This window comes from Lepisma saccharinum, chromosome 12 (assembly GCF_977018435.1).
Source record: "Lepisma saccharinum chromosome 12, izLepSacc3.1, whole genome shotgun sequence".
In the NCBI taxonomy this organism is placed as follows: Eukaryota; Metazoa; Arthropoda; class Insecta; order Zygentoma; family Lepismatidae; genus Lepisma; species Lepisma saccharinum.
Genome location: NC_139240.1, coordinates 32,044,325 through 32,065,271, shown reverse-complemented (window position 1 = coordinate 32,065,271; position 20,947 = coordinate 32,044,325). Strand labels below are relative to the sequence as shown.

The following is a 20,947-nucleotide window of genomic DNA, read 5'->3' as shown; positions in this document are numbered from 1 at the left end:
GTATCATAGACTAGTGGGAATGAATGTAGCAGTAATTTGGAACGTTCCTGAAACTAATCGGCATAATTTTCATGTAGAAAAAGTCCAATTTATTGGTAAAATAGAGGTACCGTGCGGGGTGCGATCAGTAGTAGAAAGCATTTAGGGATCTGTCTTAAATGCTAAGAGAACTAAACCTGACCTGCCTAACCTAACCACGAAAGCATGTATTGAACAAAATCTTGAAACATTCTGATAGTAAACTAATGACTGTTGCCCAGTATAGAATTATATTGGGGTATATGGAAGTACAAAACCAATTTCAAGGAAACATGCAGTTATTAATCTTAAACCTCTGCAGTATGTGTTAACATGCGTAAATGGAAATTGAACCGTGTAAGAATTGCATAAGTAGCATGATGAAATCACAATAAAACAAAATGAACTTGGGCCTAAATTTGTAAGGATACTTGCAATGCAGGAATATGGTTATGTTCTGCCTTAAAAATTAGAGTGTTACACAGTTTCATAGTCAAAGAATTTGCATTCCCTGCAGAACATGGATGTGCAATTATTCTTACATTATCAGACACTCTAGGTTGATGTACTGGTAGATTTTCAGTGTGCATGCCAAGTGAAAGTAAAGATATATTTGTTGTAAGTCTTATTGAATTAATTTTATTGTCCGTTGTGTGTACCTCAAAATGCAGGAATTAAAATTTTTATGATGGCTTCATTTAGTGATAAGCTTTTCACCTTTTGCACCAAGATTTGATACATTGGATACCAAATGGTGCACATAAGGTATAGTGATTGCTCATGTACTTCCTGTAATATTTTATAGCAATTTTCCATTATCATTTAACCAATACATGAACATCTTTCCTCATTCCTGAGAAAGAAAGAAGATTGTTTTCATAAATTTAAAGAGCAATCTTTCATATACTTCAGGTTTTTTCTAATTCAAGACATTTCAAAATTAATTTCATATACTTATTATTCAAAATAAGTATATGACTGAATTCCATGGTATTGTGTAATTCCAAAATCATCATGATAAAATGTTTTCTGCATGATTTAAACTCTACACATGTCTATTAGCGCATGGTGAACAAGTTTTTTAAATACTTTTTTGTCCAAGAAATATTATTCGAGCCTACTTGTAGGTACTTACAAGTAGGTTAGGCAGGTAACTTTATAATTACACTCCTACAAACTTGCAGCATTACTGTTTCTGTTTTGAGTGGGTTAGGTTTGATTTCCATAGAATTTTCACACTCCATATCATTCCCTGCATGTATAAACGAGATGATTCGTAATTCTTTCTGGAGTTTCGAACATTTATAGTACAAGAACTATAACATATACAGCAAAAAAACTAGTGCCTCTCAGTACGTAAAGAATCTCCAAGTTTGCACTCGTAATAGGCACGATCTCATAATTGTAGATTTAACTGCTAGGTGGCAGTGTAATGCAGTTAACACAAACGTGACAACACAAAGCATTCTGTATCTTAGAAATCGCTAAATGTGATTCATTGTGACAGTTCACCAGAGATTTCCTACAAAGTAGCGATGAAGAATTACCTGTAGACAAGACAATTTGTGTTTCTGTGTTACAAGAAGTTCAAGGAGACTGCTGCCTGTCTGATGCAAAATGAACAGGCCGGATGCAACTTGGCTGAGGCCATAAACCTTGTGCGAGAAACATTTGCCAGCCACCTTATAAAGTCAACATGTCTTGCGAGTCTGGAATTCCAGATGTTGCAGCCAATTGTGTAGCATATTCTATGCAAACATCCTTAATGTGAAACCATACTATGTGCAGGCGTTTCCGGCAGGGTTGGCCTGTGTTGGTCCAGCCCGGTTTTCCCTACATGGTTTTTTAAAAAAAAAACAGTGAAAAAGTTGTTTTTTTCCAGGAAATATTGTAAATTATTGCATTAAATACTTGTGAGGTTCTACGATTGTCGAAATTTCTTAGAATACTTTTTATATAAGGGCTTAGCAGAGCTTAAATACTAAAAATAATTAATGTTGTACAGGTCACAGTGAGTTTTTGAGGCTATTTTTTCCAAAACATGCTAGAAATGGACTTTAAATAGAAATAAGAAGAATATGTATCCAAGAAACAAAATAATAAAAAGTATCAGATAATTTTTAGCTAAAACATTTGTGTTGTTTAAATGTGCTAGCACTTTGGTTATCAGTCACTTCCTTATGTGGGAGAAACCATGGTGGCATATCAGTGACGATCAATTGATACAATAAATTTATGCACGTTTGAAGAATTACAAGGGAGAATTGAATAAATTTTATTGAAATGTTGTTAATTGTGGCATAATTAAATTGAAACACATTTGTAATAATTTTTACATTTCTCCCCACAATAGGTTGCTTGCCTAAGCAGCACAAGTGTTACTTGTGTCTATACCCATCATTATCTGCCACAATTTCAGTTTTTACTTTTTATTTATTTTTTTATGGATATAGGGTACTCAAGTAAATACAGTGTGTGTATATATATATATATATATATATATATATATATATATATATATATAAATGCTTTCATATTTTCATCATTTTTTTTTTACATTTTCAAACTTTTGTATAGACTACAGTTTTGAGCTTTGTGCACGAAACTTACAGGAGCATTATGTATTTGCACTATAATTTAACAATAAAATTATCAAAATGCATGATTTAGAAGGAGCATGATTTGGGATGGATGGACAGAGAGCGATGAGTCATCTATTTATTGGCCATGATAACTGCTGTAAATTTAGAATCATTTATGTAAAATTATTTCTGCAGCTAGAAAACTTGAGCAAAATTGGACAATGTGTTTCCAGATGGTGGATGAACATATCATGTTAGATATTTCATTAGTCTTGTGACGTTCACAAGTCAATCATTTGCACGATCACATTTAGTTCATAAATATTTGAAATAAAACGCGAAGGTGAAGATACAACTTCTATAGGTCTATATATTAGTGAAATAACTAAGCAATATGCAGTTCACTATTACCTATATTTCCATTTTTTGTCAGACACACTACCACATAATGACTATTGATTCTCGTTGCTATAGCAACGTTAGAATTCCAAATATCTCGTTTATACAGCGTAGAGTGCAATGAATAACATAAAACATAATTAACGTTGTACAAAGTAATTATTATACATTTTTTAAACGTTAATATAAAGTGATTTGTATAATATGAAATTAATAATTTCAATAAACATATAATTATATTGTGCGGATTCACAGGACCGTCACAACATTCCCCTCCTCCGGGAAAAAGAAAACTACGAAACAGCAAGGAGGAGTTTCATTTAAAAATCAGTCAGATGTTTATCAACATAACTAAAACAAAGTTACAAATGCACAATATTATCTGACATTCGACAACAACGTGCACATAAACAGATTTGTGCCTAACAGGTAATAACAAATCAGAACATAATACAACATTCAATTGTACAAAATAATAAACAGAATGGTTTCATTTTTTTTCAAGTATCTACTCTCATAAATTTAATTCTCAGACAAGAGTTGATTCCTCTTTTCTTCCGAACAGTTAAACACTCGAAGATTAGAAAAGTTCACCTTGTCATAATATTGCTGGTTCATTGTGTAAAGAATTGCATTATTGTCCTTAATTTCCTTGACAAGGAATGGCCCAATATACAAGTTGAACAATTTATGAATCTGGCTGTTAATTTTGGAACTAACTTGCCTATTTTTTATCATAACCAAATCTCCTGTTCGAAGTTTGATCGAGTTCAATGCATTCTTAATCTTTCTACTTCTTCTAGATTGTCTAGTCCTGATTTCTGCTAAAAACAATTTGCGTTTCCATGGCAAAGATTTAATTTGTTCTGGCCAGCTGATTTCTTCAAATATTGAGTCCTTCATATCTTCATGTAAGAAAAGTTCACTAGGAGATAATCCGGTAACTGAAGAGCATGAACTGAATAATAGAATTTATTTTTGGATACCAACTGGTGTGATTATCATTGCAGAATAATCGCAGTAACCTAACAATCTCTTTATTGTACCTCTCAATAGGATTAGATTTTGGATTGTATGTAGTGGTAGTAATATGCTTAATTTTCCTTGAATCCATGTAGGCTTTCCACTCATTTGATGTAAATTGGCTTCCACAATCTGATAATAATACATTGCATACAGAGTAATGTTTAAAATATTGTTCTTCAAAACGATTGATAATTTCCCTGGCAGTCGCTTTTCTTAACGGATAAATCATAACAAACTTTGACATAACGTCTACAATTGTGAGGAGATATTCATATGTACGTGATCTTGGTAATTTTCCGATTAAATCAATAGAGAGGAAATCGTGTGGTTGGTGCGAAACGACGTGATATTCATCTCTCCGCAACGGCCGACCTACAATCTTTGTTCGTGCCCATTCTAAGCAATCTTTCAGGTAATTTCTAATTGATTTTCTCATGTACGGCCAAAAATATGCCCTTCTACAAGCTGCTAAAACCTTCTGATAACCAAAATGTCCATTTAAATCATGCATTTTGTGCAATACCAAAGGTATAAGCTCACGTGGCACTACAAGTTTACAAATTTCATCTGAATTGGGTTTATAAAACAGAATTTTGTTGTGAAGAAGATACTTTGAAAAGTCTTTATCAGTTGTACTATCTTCCAGGTGAGAAATTATATTATTGCATTTTTCATCTGCTCGTTGAGCTTTTAACCAAATAGAAGAAGTATCATCTTGTGAATCTTCCACAATTACTTGATTGATATATAATTTATCATCAAGTGCAGAATAAGAAGTACAAGGCGGAAATCTACTCAACGTATCAGCAATATTATTCGAAACTCCTGGGACATGATATAACGTGAAATCAAAACACTGCAGTTTGAGAGCCCATCTCGTAAGACGAGAATTAAGTGATTGTGCAGTTTTAAGCCAAGACAACGACTTATGATCTGAATATAAGTTGAAATCAGTTCCTTTAAGATATATAGCAAATTTCTCCAGAGCAAATAATATAGCTAAACATTCCAATTCGTGTGTACTATATGTAATCTCTGCTCCTCTAAGAGAACGACTGCCGTATTGTATGACACGAATTTCATCATTATCAACTTGCCAAAGTACACAACCTAATCCTTTCTGGCTTGCATCAACAGAAACACAAAACCTTAACTCAAAGTCGGGTTGACTCAATGCTGGTGCTGAAATTAGAGCATTCTTTAATAACAAGAAAGCTTCTTGACACTGAGGTGTCCAATAAAATGGCACATTCTTGCGTAAAAGATTATATAATGGACTAGCGATATCTGAAAATCCATGTATAAAACGATTCCTCCAATTTGCCAGTCCTAAAAATTTGCGAAGTGACTTTTTGTTTTGAGGAACAGGAAACTGTAGAATAGCTGAGTCTTTATCATGATCGACCTTAATCTCGGAACCAGACACCACATGACCCAAAAACTTAATTTCCGTTTGGAAAAATTTGCATTTGGCAAATTTTATGGACATGTTCGTCATCTGCAATGTCTGTAGAACATAATCAAGATGTTCAAAATGTTTCTCTATTGTTGGGCTAAATATTAAAATGTCATTCACATATATCATCAGAAATGAATAAGTCTCTGGTCCAAACACCTTATTCATTCTCTCAACAAAAACAGAAACAGCTGATTTTATACCAAATGGCAAGTAACAAAACACGTGCTGTCGTCCTCGATACGAAAAAGCTGTGTACTTATATGAGTCGGGCGTAAGTGGTATTTGAAAATATCCACAGGAGAGATCAATTGAAGAAAAATATCTTGCACCCTTAAAATGTTGAAGTAGCTCGTTTATCGGTTCAACATGGGTAAGTGGTGAAATTACATGTTGGTTTAGGTGACGAAAATCCACCACTGGACGCCACTCACCATTAGATTTTGGGACGATATGTACTGGGTTCAAATAAGGTGAAGACATCTCTTTAATTATTCCCCAGGCTTTCCATTTTTCTAGTTCCTTTTCTAACGCTGCTCTTTTGGCGAACGGTACCGGATATATAGGTGCCTTGATTGGTTCCTTTGTGTCTAGTTCAATTTGATAAGGTTCTACAAATGCAGATCGGGGTCGATCAGAAAACAATTTATGATATTCTATTATTAAATTCTCAAGCTGAGACTGCTGCTCCGTGTTGAGTGATTCACACGACCGCACCTTCGTTGTGATCTGATCTAGAGAAACGACAAGTAAATTTTCTGCTTCTTTGATTATAGTAACTTCTTGCATTTGGCAGCGATCCCTATCAGTTGTGATTTTGCTAGAGTTAAATGGCTGAACCAATTCGGAACCCGTAGACGCCATCAAACTAATTTCGTTTCTTCTAAAATCGAGTACAGCTTTGTATTGCCTTAAAAATGGTATTCCGAGAATTAATTCAGCATGCAGTTGCTTCAATACGAATATCTCCAAAGTAAAAACTTCCGAGTTAATTAAAATACTTATAATCTTCCGACCAGCAACACGAAACTTCTGATGTCCTGCAAACGGCAATAACTTAAGTTGATCCACTGTATCCAGTTTGGCACTCGGAATAATTGATTTTATACTGCACCATAATTCATAACTGACTAAATTACACTGGCTTCCACTGTCGATGACACACTGTATCGTAATACCGCAAACTGTTCCTGTGATCAAAGGTTGATCAGTAATAGGAGTAGGTATACCAGTATCATTTAAAATCCAAGTAGGTTCATCTTCGTACCAATCTAATTGAAAAAATATTGAAAGTGGATAACAATGATCAACTTCAGATAAAACGGAATTACTTAATACAGCATACTGACAAGTTGTGCCTATATTATCACTATGATATGATTTAGACGGACCCTCCATTATGTTAGTGCGAGCAAACTGGTCCATGTTCACCCGCGACGTTCGTTTAATGTTGCTTCAGGGACAGAAGAAATGAACTGTTTACAAGAAGTTTCTCTTGGATCGAAAGATGGAGCATTTTCATTTAATGGAGTATTCGCCACTGCAGTTGCATTGCAACTGTTTCCCGTTGACAACTGAGGAGACGAATATCCGCAATTGGCACATACACTGCATGGTTGGAATGAGTGGAAATTATTGTTAGAGAACTGAGAGTTAGGACGCAGTGTAAATTGCTGTTGTTCTTGCTCGTTTCTGGCATTGAAACTGTTGCTCATAAATCTACCATTATTGTTGAAGTATCGTGAGCTTTGTGGACTTCTATTTTGCCGGAAATTTTGAGTTCCTGCACCATTACGTCTGTAACGATTATATGGTTTGTTAGTTAGGTTAGGTTTCCCAAAATTATTATTTCTATTAAATATCATTGTCTTCTGGCTGGAGTTTGATTGTTGGTTTTCAGCAACAAACGGAACATCTGTACGTGGAATCTTAATTCTTTTATTTTCTTCGCTAGAAGAAACAAAATGAACACTATCATTAGGTCTTACGTTACGTCTTGAACCTTGATTTCCATTAGGTTCATCATCGTTCACAAACGATGAACTTTTAGCAACACTTTGAACTCTCAGTTTTGCCCTTGCACTATTATTGTCGGTAAAACTTTTAGAATTATTCCCATCATGTCGGAAATTTTTTTCACGTACATTATCATGAACATTAAAACTCTTGTTTGATCTTGAATTCACTAAATCCAACCTCTTTAGTAATGCAATTACATCATCCATTTTAACTAATCTAGCAGCTAATATTGTTTGTGCAATAGATGTGGGCAACTGATTGATTAAAATATCAATAACTTCTGCATCATTCGGACGATCAACTAAATTATAATATGCTGAATGCGTACGAATAGCAAAAACTTCCATACTATTCGTCGATTTAGGATCATATTTACGACTTCTAAGTTCAGATAATTGAGCCTGAGTTAACGAATAAGACGTGTAGTGATTCAGAAATTCGTCAACAAACTGTTTGTACGATGTAAACGAATCGACATGAGTATTATACCAACCTTCTGCAGGTCCCTGAAAACAATTAGTAATACATTCAAGCCTTTGCATGTCAGGAACTTGCAGTAAGTCTAAGTAGGACGTTAAAGTTTTAATAAACTTACGTGGGCTTGATTTTTCAGGATCTCCAGAATATTTAGGAAGAACAGTAAGTTCATTCAATGTTACCAACCGTCGAGGTTCTTGAGTAAGCGAACGCACACAATTGTCAGGATAATTACATCGATGATTCTGCGGATTTGCTGACCTTTGGTTTACTTGCCTCTTTCTTTCCTGACCAGAACCATCAGAATATAAAGTACGGGTTGATTGACATAACTTGTTAGTATTACTAGTTCTCACTCGATTATTTCTAGAACGTTTGTGTCTTTGTGAAGCAATGCGATTGTGTTCATCATCAGAAACATCACATGCTGAAGAATCAGATGATTTAGGGGAGGTTAGGTTTCGTGCAGGAATACCAGGTTGACAGTTACTATTCACATGAGAACTGTAAACTTGTACAGGATTACTTGATTCAACATTAGTCGAAATATTAGATGTTAACTTAGTAATATTTTCCTCACATGCTTCCACGCGCTTCGTTATTTCGTCCTTGCTCACAACGGCTTCAAGTCTTTGAACTTGTCGAGACAACCCTGAAACATTGTTCTGACATTCTGTAATCTGATCATTCAAGCCAGCAAGTTTATCAGAATTCTCTGTACAAGTAGTGTTTACTTCCTCGATTTTCTCTGTTAGTCCTTGCACTTCTCTTTCCATTTCCTGATGTAATGAACGTGTTGCTAATTTGCAGGACTCTGCAACTTCAGCTAATTCCTTTCGTAACGATGTACTCAATTCGTGGAAGTCAAGCTTGAGTAGTTGCTGTGAATTTTGAATTTCCTGTTGAGATTCCCTGATTTTTGTAAACTCAAGCTGATGAGACTCTTGAGTTTGCCTCATTTTTGTAAACTCAAGCTGTTGAGACTCTTGAGTTTGCCTCATTTTTGTAAACTCAAGCTGTTGAGATTCTTGCGTTTGCCTCACTTTTGTAAACTCAAGCTGTTGAGACTCTTGAGATTGCCTCATTTTTGTAAACTCAAGCTGTTGAGATTCTTGAGTTTGCCTCATTTTTGTAAACTCAAGCTGTTGAGACTCTTGAGTTTGCCTCATTTTTGTAAACTCAAGCTGTTGAGACTCTTGAGTTTGCCTCATTTTTGTAAACTCAAGCTGTTGAGACTCTTGAGTTTCCCTAATTTTTGTAAATTCCATCTGTTGTGACTCGCTCATTTTTCTTTAACTCTGCCAGCAGATCAAACATTTGAAAAGGAACATTACTTTGCCCCGTTGACGTCTCTGCCAACACAGAAGGACGAATGTCAATTTCTTGAACATTTTCTTGACTTCTTTTCCATTGCACAAAAGCTTCAATACTGAACGGATCATAAGATGGATCACAATCTCTACAGAAATAATTTTCATTTAACTGGTATAATTCCCAATGCTTATCGGACAAACCCAAACATTGTAAATGATACCAATGGCCACAATTTTCACAAGCTACCAACCTTTCCTTATCAGGATCTTTGCAGCACTTCACCATATTCATGGCACCATTCTTATTTTGTGATTCATCAGGTTCATCACCACAATTGATAGATCTAGCTGTAAGACTTGTTTTGGATCTCAGATTATAAGGATTACTTAATGCGTACATAATATAAATTTATGTACAAACTAGATTCACGAGAACAATGGTGTAAGTTAACACTTACGCAAAACACATCACTCAAGATCGTGCTGATAACGTTCCACAATACTGGACCACCAATTATACTGTGACGTTCACAAGTCAATCATTTGCACGATCACATTTAGTTCATAAATATTTGAAATAAAACGCGAAGGTGAAGATACAACTTCTATAGGTCTATATATTAGTGAAATAACTAAGCAATATGCAGTTCACTATTACCTATATTTCCATTTTTTTGTCAGACACACTACCACATAATGACTATTGATTCTCGTTGCTATAGCAACGTTAGAATTCCAAATATCTCGTTTATACAGCGTAGAGTGCAATGAATAACATAAAACATAATTAACGTTGTACAAAGTAATTATTATACATTTTTTTAAACGTTAATATAAAGTGATTTGTATAATATGAAATTAATAATTTCAATAAACATATAATTATATTGTGCGGATTCACAGGACCGTCACAGTCTGCAATTTTGCATTTAAAATAATATTTGATAGTTTAGGAATTGAGTGGTGGTAAAATCACAAACACTATTTTTATGATAACTGCCATAAATATAAATCTTTTGAGTTGCACCTTTTACAGTTGCAAGATAACTTGAACAGTTGGTCTCACACTGTATTTGAGAAAAATTGGTCACCATGTTCAAAGATAGTGGATGACACAGACAGATTTAACATGTCTTCCAAGAGCTTTAAATTTTCCTCATGTTTGACTAGATTTCATTTTAGTAGATTTTAGTCTCGGCAATGTTAGGGTATCGCTTGAGCTTTAAAGTTTTTAATAAAATCTCTGTAATATAGTGTACATTTTGGAAAAGATGTGGGTAAGTCACCAAATTTGAGGCCTCGACAACTGCAAAAAATTTACGAGGTTTTTAGTTTAAATTAATCGCAAGTAGATACACCTCGGGAATAATTTTGTTTTGCATTTGCATTTGTTCAAAGCATTTCAAGATCGTGGATGGAAAATGAATTTTTCATATGCAGAACTAGATTCCAAATTATGATGACACTCTCAAATCTGTGCCTAAACTACATATTTGGAGATTAAGAAAATACACTTGTTTAAGAATCTTAAGGCATCACTTTAAGCTATAGTTTACCATTAAATATTTTGAAAAATATTGCATAAATATTGTAAAAAAAGTAAAAGTAAAGTGCTCCCCTGTGCTTATAGGTCTTTTCCACTCTTACGGCGGCTGGTCATAGTTCTGGCAAGGGAAGCGGGGAGCGGGGATTACACCACAGACCAACCAAATAACAGCAGTGGCACCGAGAGAGACACAACGAGGCCGGAAAAGGTACTACGTGAAACTTGTTCTACAGGCCGCTACGTTTCTTATCGTGCTGGATTGGTCGCTCCCCCTGCCAGCTTCTAGAGTGCACACCGTAAGAACTGAAAAGAGCTATAGCACCATGCCGTGAAGGTGTATAGGTGGTGTGGGGGTAACACCCCACACTTTCTTGATCCAGTCGTGAATGGGGTTGATGTGATCAGCATCACGCCCCTGACTGCATTCACCCCCCAGGGTTTCCCTCAGGTATCCATTTCATTCGACACTGGGTGGGTGCTGGGGCTGCTTCCAACGTTAGAAAAGTTCCCGGATTATTGTAGACTTATAATTTGGTATGGTTAATACATGGAGAAGGCATTTATGATTCAAACTTCCAGAAAAATATTGGGAACACACAAATGATATAAAACATGTGTTTGTAGCTGTAGCATAATTCATTCCAACATGGGCACAACCCAGCATTCACAAAACCATTTGTTTCATAAACTTACGTTCAGGATGGAATATTTACTTTATAGTAAATAAAATAACCCATGGCCCAACAGCCTGTGAGGGCCAGTGCCTACGTACTGACCGCCAGCTTCACTCCCAACAGAGGTGCGAGATCATCCAGTTGTGGTCAGCATGACGAACCCCCTGTGTTGTTGCAGGTTTCCGTGACTGATCCACACTGCTCATTCGTAGCTTCCCAATTTCCTCACGATGCTGGGTGAACACCAGTCCCACATACAGGTTGAAATCTCAGGAGGAAAGTTGTAAAGCTTCCCCTAGGAGACTCGAACTTGAGCTAGCTTCAAACGGACTCCAAAGGGCTCTGAGAAAGGAAACTTTAATTGTGCCCACCTGGTACAATGTGCGAAAATAATATTACACATAACAGTGACCATATATGTTTAATGTAATATAAGATACGCTGTTAATTCTGTTGGTAGAATAATTATATTTAACATATGTTTTTTTAATGCAGGGAGAAGCATTTTGGATCCGTTATGTGATCTCTTTCCGGAGCTTCACTTACAAGCTGGAGATCATTGGTGCACATGATATGATTCGGAAGGCACTGGTGATCAGGAAGGCTGAGGAGGCATTCATTATGATATTGAAGCACTTGACAGGCACAAAGTGAGCAAATGAGATTTTGATATTTATTATTTTACAAAGGCTTTCTCTAAGGCAGGATGTTTGAGTTAACCTGTAACTTATGACATCTTTTTTGTCACGCTATCTTGAATGTGGGGTACTTTCTACCTCATTCTAAAAAAAAAAAAGACAGACCAAATTTTGTGTTCTGTGTGGAATATGGGAAACCAATTAAGTTTGAATGCCGCACCTGTGATAATATTTCGTCATTAAAAACATAAATGATACAGTGGAACCTCGATTTTACATTTTTCAGGGGACCAAGCTGAGAAAACTTAAATTGTGCATAAATTTAAGGTCCAGGAAATTTTGAAACATTTGTTTCATTGGGACCACCAAGATTGAATGTATAATGCGGAAAAATGGAAAATCTGGGAACGTAAAATTAGGATTCCATTGTACTTATTTTTATGCAAAGGACAGCTTTACTGCCAACGAAGTTGTATTTTAGGAAATTCCTGAATGTGGTTTTATGCTACGTTAACGTTAAAAAATAAGCACATGAGATAACAATGAACAAAATTTAATCCAGGGTGGCTACTCACCGGGAATTCCTTGAGTTCTGGGAATTATGCGTGAATTCTATGTGAAATTTTCTCCGTAGACGTGAAGAATTGCAACTTTTATTAATCCAAATTCTATTTACTTTTAAACCTATTTATAAATGCCCTGAGACATGTGTTTCACAGTTTAGCTTTTATTTTTATCGTGAATGGAAAAGAAAGTTGTGTGGAAAATAAAACCTAAATATCTCAATCCGTTTACTTTGTTAGTGTCCTTTGCAGAGCAATCTATCTGACAGACTGAAGGTTATTGCAAGATACGGTACCTTGAAGTTGATTAGGTACATTTTAGTGTGAAATTCTTGTACAATTTACAATTTGTCGTAGATTAATATATCCCGTAACATTTCTGACTTGTGTAGATGTATTTCGAGTCTGAGTACAATTTTGTAAACTCCATAGCTTAAATTAAATATTTTAAATATATATACCGTGTAATTGAATTGAGTTAGAATTTTTGGATAAATTGGAATCGCACAGACCCTTTATATTGTTAATATATTTCTGTGTATGTGTTTGTGTGTAGGTGGTGAGATACTGCGATACCTAAGTTTGAATTAGAGAAAACATCTGCTTGTTCCCTTGAATTTTTGGAAAATTTGCCTTGAAAACCGGGAATTATATATGAATTTTATCAAGGTCTTAGAGTAGCCACCCTGTAATCCCAGAACATGGATAGGTAAACCGTAATGGTTTATGTCTATTGACATAAAAACAAACATCACAGCTGTGGTCTACTCTGTAGAACATCTGAACTTATAACTCAAGTGTTGGAGTCCACCCAATGTTTGCCTTGTAATCAAGGGGTCTCGGGTTTGATTCCCGGTGGAGGCACATAGTGGTTCGGATCCCACTTTAAACTGTACGTCCAGTCCCGATTAGCCTTACTGTGCATAAAGTGGACTTAAAACACCCAATCAATCAATCCAATCCACCCATGTTTTTCAAAAGTAGGCGTCCCTGTCCAGTTACATTGGTTAAAACTGGTTCTAACTATCACATGTAATACCATTTGTATGTTTCGTATAAGTTCTGAAAGTTTTTATTATTATTATTGTAAATAATTGCTTTTTATTGCAGAGCAAATAATGTGTACAACTTCCTGGAGGATGTTGCCACTGTAGCCCAAAATAGAAACTTAATTGGAAATATAACATCGTCCTCTCATGGTGAGTCTTTGTTAATGTCCTTCTTTTCGGTACTTACAGATAACTGAAATATATTAAACTTACTCAGAAATCTGTCGTTGTTTTGTCACAAATTTTGTTCATCATTTTTCTAGAATAGATTTGATATATTACATATTCAGGGTTCGTATGGATGAGGAAAACATGGAAATGTCAGGGAATTTTGCAGATCTTCTGGAGTTTACGTGTATTTTGAAGTATGCAAGAGTTGCAAAATGAACAAGCAGTTCACTTCCACTTCTGGATTCGGTTCTTGTGATACCACTCCCAAAACGATTCAGTTAACCCTTATCAGGGCAACCCGTGTCTAGACACTGTTGATTATATTTTTTGTCACATACTTCAAAGGATACTTCCTGCAAACTTGATATTTTTTTAACTTGTTTGTTTCTGTCGTAAGCGAAATATGGCATTTCCTGCCATGTTGATGCTAAGCTGGACTTTACAACATGGTTTCTTTCGCTTCATACATTAATACTTCCATTCATTAAAGTCCTCTTTTGTGGCTGTGCAGTCTAAGCTAAGGTGCTGTGCTTTAGACTCTGCCTGCGGGATGACATGGTTTCAGTCTGTGGGTTCTCGCCTTGTGGATAGGACCGATGGCGAGCTAAGAGTGAGTAACGTAACCCGATCTCAGAAATCACCTATAATGGGTGCGAGTTCGACGTGCTGACCCCACGTCACCCCATTACCGATTGAAGATCTCCACACTATAACGACTTTGTCAGTATAATTCAAACTCAGTATCGGCACAATAGGTAGCTATGGTGCTATGTTGAAAAGGAAATTTAAATTTACATATACTGATAACTTTATAATTATTATATTGATAAAAATGAAAAAAAAAACAACTAGAAACAACAAAAATTACAATAGCATCAAATTATGCCTTTGTTTACAAGAACATTTATAAGATATCAATGCTATACATAAAAAAAAATATATCTTTGTTATCTCCTTCCAGGATGAAGCAAGTCTTTGTATCTACAATTCTGAGCTTCAGTTTTGTAAATTCATCATCTGATCAAATCACCTCCAAATGTAGAACATATAAGTGTCACTCTATGCAACCTTCCTCCAAGCACTCATTTGAGGAACTGTAACATTTACAAGCCTGCCCCTTAAGGAAGATGAAAACAGATACTTATTCACTGCTTCAAATTCAACATGGCATCTATTATAGATATCAGTGCCATTCTACAACTTTCGAATCTTTATAAGATTATATCATATTCAAAGTTCATTCGAGTCATAAAAGGCTTCTATATAACTTAAACATCCAAGTTATTATAACATTGCCAAGTTTAATGCTTTAAAAGCAACAATTATTGTACAAATATATCACCATTCCATATTGCTAAATCCGTACTTATCTTTTTTCCATCCTGAGATTCCTTTTAAAGTCACAGACAACTAGTATTAGAGCAACTAGTTCAAGCCAGATTTTTTAGTATGAGTTATCTTCAATTGTTTTTTTGTTTCATATTTTTGTCCATAAGCGCTTAACAGCTTGAATGTTTGTGTAGTAAATGTACATATTTGCTCTGTTACAGCTATTTTACTATGTATATCACAATATACTTATCTAATGATTACAATTACCATTTTTTGAATGTTGATACAAAATACCAAGTATGACATCATATTATACATTGAACAATTTTAAAGAGTTGACCTTTGTATATAAACCTTGATGCCAATGCAAATGTACATAATTTCAATAAATTTAATTATAAATTTGAATGTATCATATCTTTCTTGTCTGAAAGAACACATATGATTTAAAATATTTGTTTTTTATTTTGTCAGTCAAAAATAACTGTTATGAATATGAATTCAACATATTGCACAATTTGATAATTTTGTCATTATATACAAATTGGCTTTTTAAACATCATATTTAATAAAATTAGTTTAAATAATAATTTCAGACATTTAATTGCATTATATGAATAAATTTTGAGTAATCATATGACTAAATTATTATAAATATTGCACAAATGTGAAACTTTGGACTTAGCCTAACCATTTTCAAATGTAGTTATGACAATGTATTATTTTTATTGTCATACTGGCGCTCAACAAGGGATGAACCCACAACAGATCTGAGCACTACTGAGACTTTTAACATATAATAATTAATAAAATGCCCCTATATTTACAAACTGTTTACATGTTTAGCATTATAATCAATTGAGTATAACTGAATATTTGTTTTCCAACAATACAACAAGAACTTGTTCATCATGAACCAATACAGTGCAACTATGCATAATGAATTTTTAGTACATAATAATATTGAAAAAATGAAATTCAAGTTCGACATACCAAAAATTATTATCTAGTGAAGTACCACATGAACCATTTTTACATAAACAATGTACCTACATAACATTATTATTTATTATCAGCCCATGAAGCACCATTCAGAACTTCATTCTCAACCTGAGAGCATAATTTCTATATTAATCTTTATTTAGCCAAGAAATATATTAATAATAATTTTCTACATGTAGAGTAAGTTACCTCTGATCTAAATTTCCCATTAGGAATTGATCCATTCATCTAGCAACATCAGCTAACAAGACAAGAATGTAAGTCCCTGCATCGAAAAGCAAACATCCTCAGATTTACGGAGTGCTGAATATAAGATTTCTTACATTGCAAATGAATTCATGCAAGAAATGTATAAATTATGATGTGCGCACAAAAATTATAAATCATAAATAACAGTTGTTCCTGAACTCACAGCGTCATAGCACGAATTTCCTATTCTGTCCTTTGTGAACACATTTTGGAAATATAATGCATTCTAGCATTTTAAAGGAACCAACTACTTGACTTAAGCTTGGATCAACACGTGAATCTCTTTGCTCCTTGTCAAGTTAATTCCTATTTGAGCCTACGATTCAACTCTTGGAATCTTTGTGCTCTAGTAAATATTTTTCAAGCCAAAGCTAAATCTTAGCATTCAAAATTATTATGCACATGCCATCACATTATATTATACATTTTTTGCACTCCAAAATACACATAACAAAGAATATTTGTTATATTGAATTTTTCCACCATTCAACACAACTAAGGATCAAGAAATATGAATGAGGACCAATGTCGGATCATGAAGATCAACTTAAGGCAAACTCTACAGAGGAATACTTCATACCTGAACTAATGTTTCAAACTCAAGGAAAGAAGCACGAAAAGTGAGAAAATTTTTACATTAACAGCCGACAATAGAAAAATTAAGCATAAAGTACTGTGACTCACAGTACCACCTTAAACCAACAGCCTAAGAGAAGAACTCAACCAACCAACTCTCATGGGTATGGTTGTGATATGAAGCAGTATCTTTTGTCCTTCAAAACAACAAAATAAACAACGTGTTAGCATAATCAATTTCATGCCAAAATTAATATATGAATAATTAAAAAAGTAAAGAACTGAGGTCTTATGTACCACCCTTGACACTCAGTCAATAAGAAACTCCCAACCAACCAACCCTTGTGGGTATGGTTGTGGAATGAAGAAGTATCTTTTGTCCTTCAAACCAACAAAATAAACAACATGTTCGCATAAGCAATTTCATAATGCTAAAATTAATATACAAAGAACGAAAAAGTAAAGAACTGAGGTCTTATTTACCACCCTTGACACTCAGTCAATAAGAAACTCCCAACCAACCAACCCTTAACGCTTACTTAATCTTACATCTTCACTACAGAAATATCTGTTTCCTTTGAAGATCTGACAAGTATGTCATCTACCTTGCATCCTTGCAACAATCTCTTTATTAGCTCCTCATGTGACTTGTTGCAGTTTTGCAAAATTTCTAGCCATTTATACCTTTTGGCATTAGAACACTTCCACACTTTGATGTGTTCAATGGCCACTTGACTCACAGGATTACCAGTGTTGCATTCTAACAATGTAACTGTTGAATCATCATGATTCTCAACACACAAATAAGGTCCTTCAAACAAGAAGCAGTATTTCTTAATGGGATTATTTTCTAAATCTTTATGTCTGTTTCTAACAAACAACAAATCACCAACTAATATGGAAACTTTAGCTTGTTGTTTTTGGTTGATTTGGTTTGTTTTCTTACTTCTGGCCTCAAAACTTTTTAGATGTGCCATGTGAATTTTATTATCCCATGACATTACTTCATCTTCAGTGATATTATTGAATATGCTCATGTTAGGTTCCATATTTAATCGCAGTTCTATAGGGGCATAACCTGTTTGAGATGAAATTGCATTATTTAAACAATGAAGGGCAACATTAACCTTTTCAGGCCATAGGGTATGACTATCCTGACACAAAACTCTCATTAAGCGGTTAAGCTCTGCATGATATCTCTCAACCATATTGGAGGACGGATGATATGGAGGAGTGAACACTAACATGATGCCTAAGTGTTTCATTTTATCTGCAAACTGATGAGATCTGAATTGAGGTCCATTATCGGCAATCAATTTTTCAGGAATACCCCAATGGACAAAATAACAATTGATAAGCTTTTTGATGACTGTATTTGCATTACTGTTGACAATAGGATAAGCCAACAAGTACCGACTTGCAGCATCCAACACTGTCAACAAAAATCTCTCCCGCTTAGAACCCATGACGAATGGACCTTGCAAATCCACAAAAAGGACTTTTCCAGGTTTACTGGTCAGGTGTATTTTAACTAAATGTTTTGCAGGATGTTTATTGGGCTTTGACCTGACACAAGTATCGCAATCAGCAACATATTGTTTTATATCTTTAAACATGTTTTTCCATCGGAAATTTCTATATATTTGTGCCATTGTCCGAGATGCACCGAAATGACCACTCTCATCATGAAACTTGATGAGCATATTACCAATTAAGGAGGCAGGTAAGCATATCCTTAACTTTTCTGGTCTGTGAAAATCCCTGACACATAATATGTTCTCCCTGAGACAATACTGTTTCCGCCAATTCCTACAGCGAGAATTATCAGTATCAACATCTCCAGAGAGATAGGAAATGATCTCATTCAATTCGATATCATTTCTCTGTGCATTCGCAAGTTCCTTACAGTCACACAAAGGTTGCAGCATTAATTCCAACTCGGAGTAGTTGACATGATAATGCATGTCCAACTGCCAAGGAAAAGATCGACTTAGCAAATCAGCGATTACATTTTCCTTGCCTTTGCAATATTGAACATCAAAAGAATACATCTGTAACTGGATGAACCAGCGAGTGAGACGAGCATTCCACGTGTGGGCAGTTTCCAACCACGTGAGGGCTTTATGATCTGTAATAATGACAAAATGCCTCCCTTTTAGTATAGAAGCAAATTTGTCTATAGTATATAGGATCGCCAACACCTCCATTTCAGTAGATGTATAAGATTTCTCATAATCTTTTAACAACCTGCTGACAAATCCAAGAGGCTTGAACCTTCCTTCTATGATCTGGAAACAATAACCCGCTACTCCAATAATTGAAGCATCAGTTTGAACAAAGAAATTATGTTCAAAATCGGGAAATGCAAGCATTACTTGTTCAGCAATTTTTTCCTTCAAAAGCTGAAATGCTTCAGATGCCTCTTTATTCCAACACCATTTTTGTTTAGCTTTGAGAAGCTCATACATGGGTTGGGCAAACATTGCATAATTTTTTATGTATTTACTAATCCAATTTAAGGAACCTAATATTTTTTGCAATTGTTTAATTGAGCTAGGTTCCGGTAACTCTATTATAGACTTGACAAAAACTGGATCTTTATGATACCCTTCTGGGGTAATGATGTGACCCAAAAACTTTATCTCCCTGCAGCAAAATTTACATTTCTCTATTTTAAGGGTCATGCCTGCTTTCACTAGACAATTAAATACACTTTCAACATGTGTCAGATGAGAATCAAAGTCTTTGGATCTTATAATGATATCATCCACATACACCACTACAAAATCCTTACAATCAGCCAAAACTCTATTCATTGCATCTACAAAGACAGCGGTGCCATTCACTGAACCAAATACAACACGTTTAAATTGATACAACACGCCTTCGAATGAAAATGCTGTATATTTTCTACTTTGTTCATCCAAAGCAATTTGCCAAAAGGCATTACCCAAATCTATAGATGAGAAATAATTACAACCTTGAAACTGTACTAATAACTCATCTATTTTTACGGGATGAATTTGCATCAACTTTACATGCTTATTTATCCCTTTTAGATCAACACACATTCTTATCCCTCCACCTGGCTTAGGTACAACCAATAGAGGGGATAAGTATTCGGAGTTGGACAATTCAATCACATCCCATTCCAACATGGTGTTGATCTGTTCTCTAACTTCATCCCGGTATGCAAATGGAATAGGATAGTTTCGACCTACCACGGGTTTGTCTGTATCCAGTTCCATTGTGTGCACATAATTTTTATATAAACCTGGTTTAATGGAAAACAATTTTTTATATTTATACAATATATTTAAAAATTTCTGTTTTTCAACTACCGACAACATCTCAGTTTGATCCAACTGACCAGAAATTTTTAATATTGTTTCATCACCCACCTTATTATCCTCAGAACTTGACACAAAAGAACATTCATAATAATGATCCACATCTACAGTATTTTCCAATGGAATGAAACGGGCAAGTACATCATATTTATCATTATCACATACAAGTGCCTTCTTAGAGAAATCTAAGGTACCTTGCAATGCATATAGAACATCTAAGCCCAAGATCATATCCACCTGCAGATTCTGAACCACTAAAAATTGTACCAACAAACTTTGCAAACCGATAACAATCATAAGCCTAGTTAAACCTAAAACTTTGTTCTTTTTAGAGCCTGTAAAATCCACTAGTCTAATGTTTTTAGTACTCAATAATCTTGGCCTACTGGCTGTAGAAGAGATATTTTTCCATACCTGATAGGAAAGCAAACTAATTTCTGCTCCACTATCACATAGAGCCAAATGTTTATGATCTAGTATATTAACCCAAATTTTTGCAGTATTCGA

At 34.8% G+C, this 20,947-nt stretch overlaps 1 protein-coding gene across 1 annotated transcript in view; it reads left to right on the top strand.

The window, feature by feature from the left end:
• The window catches only part of LOC145995962 (uncharacterized), a 134,448-nt gene that overhangs the window by 14,829 nt on the left and 98,672 nt on the right, over positions 1 to 20,947 (top strand). The window contains exons 4-5 of the mRNA XM_083132036.1: positions 12,006 to 12,160; positions 13,822 to 13,910. Coding sequence (XP_082988162.1) covers positions 12,006 to 12,160; positions 13,822 to 13,910 — 244 coding nt within the window. The remainder of the gene's footprint in view (positions 1 to 12,005; positions 12,161 to 13,821; positions 13,911 to 20,947) is intronic.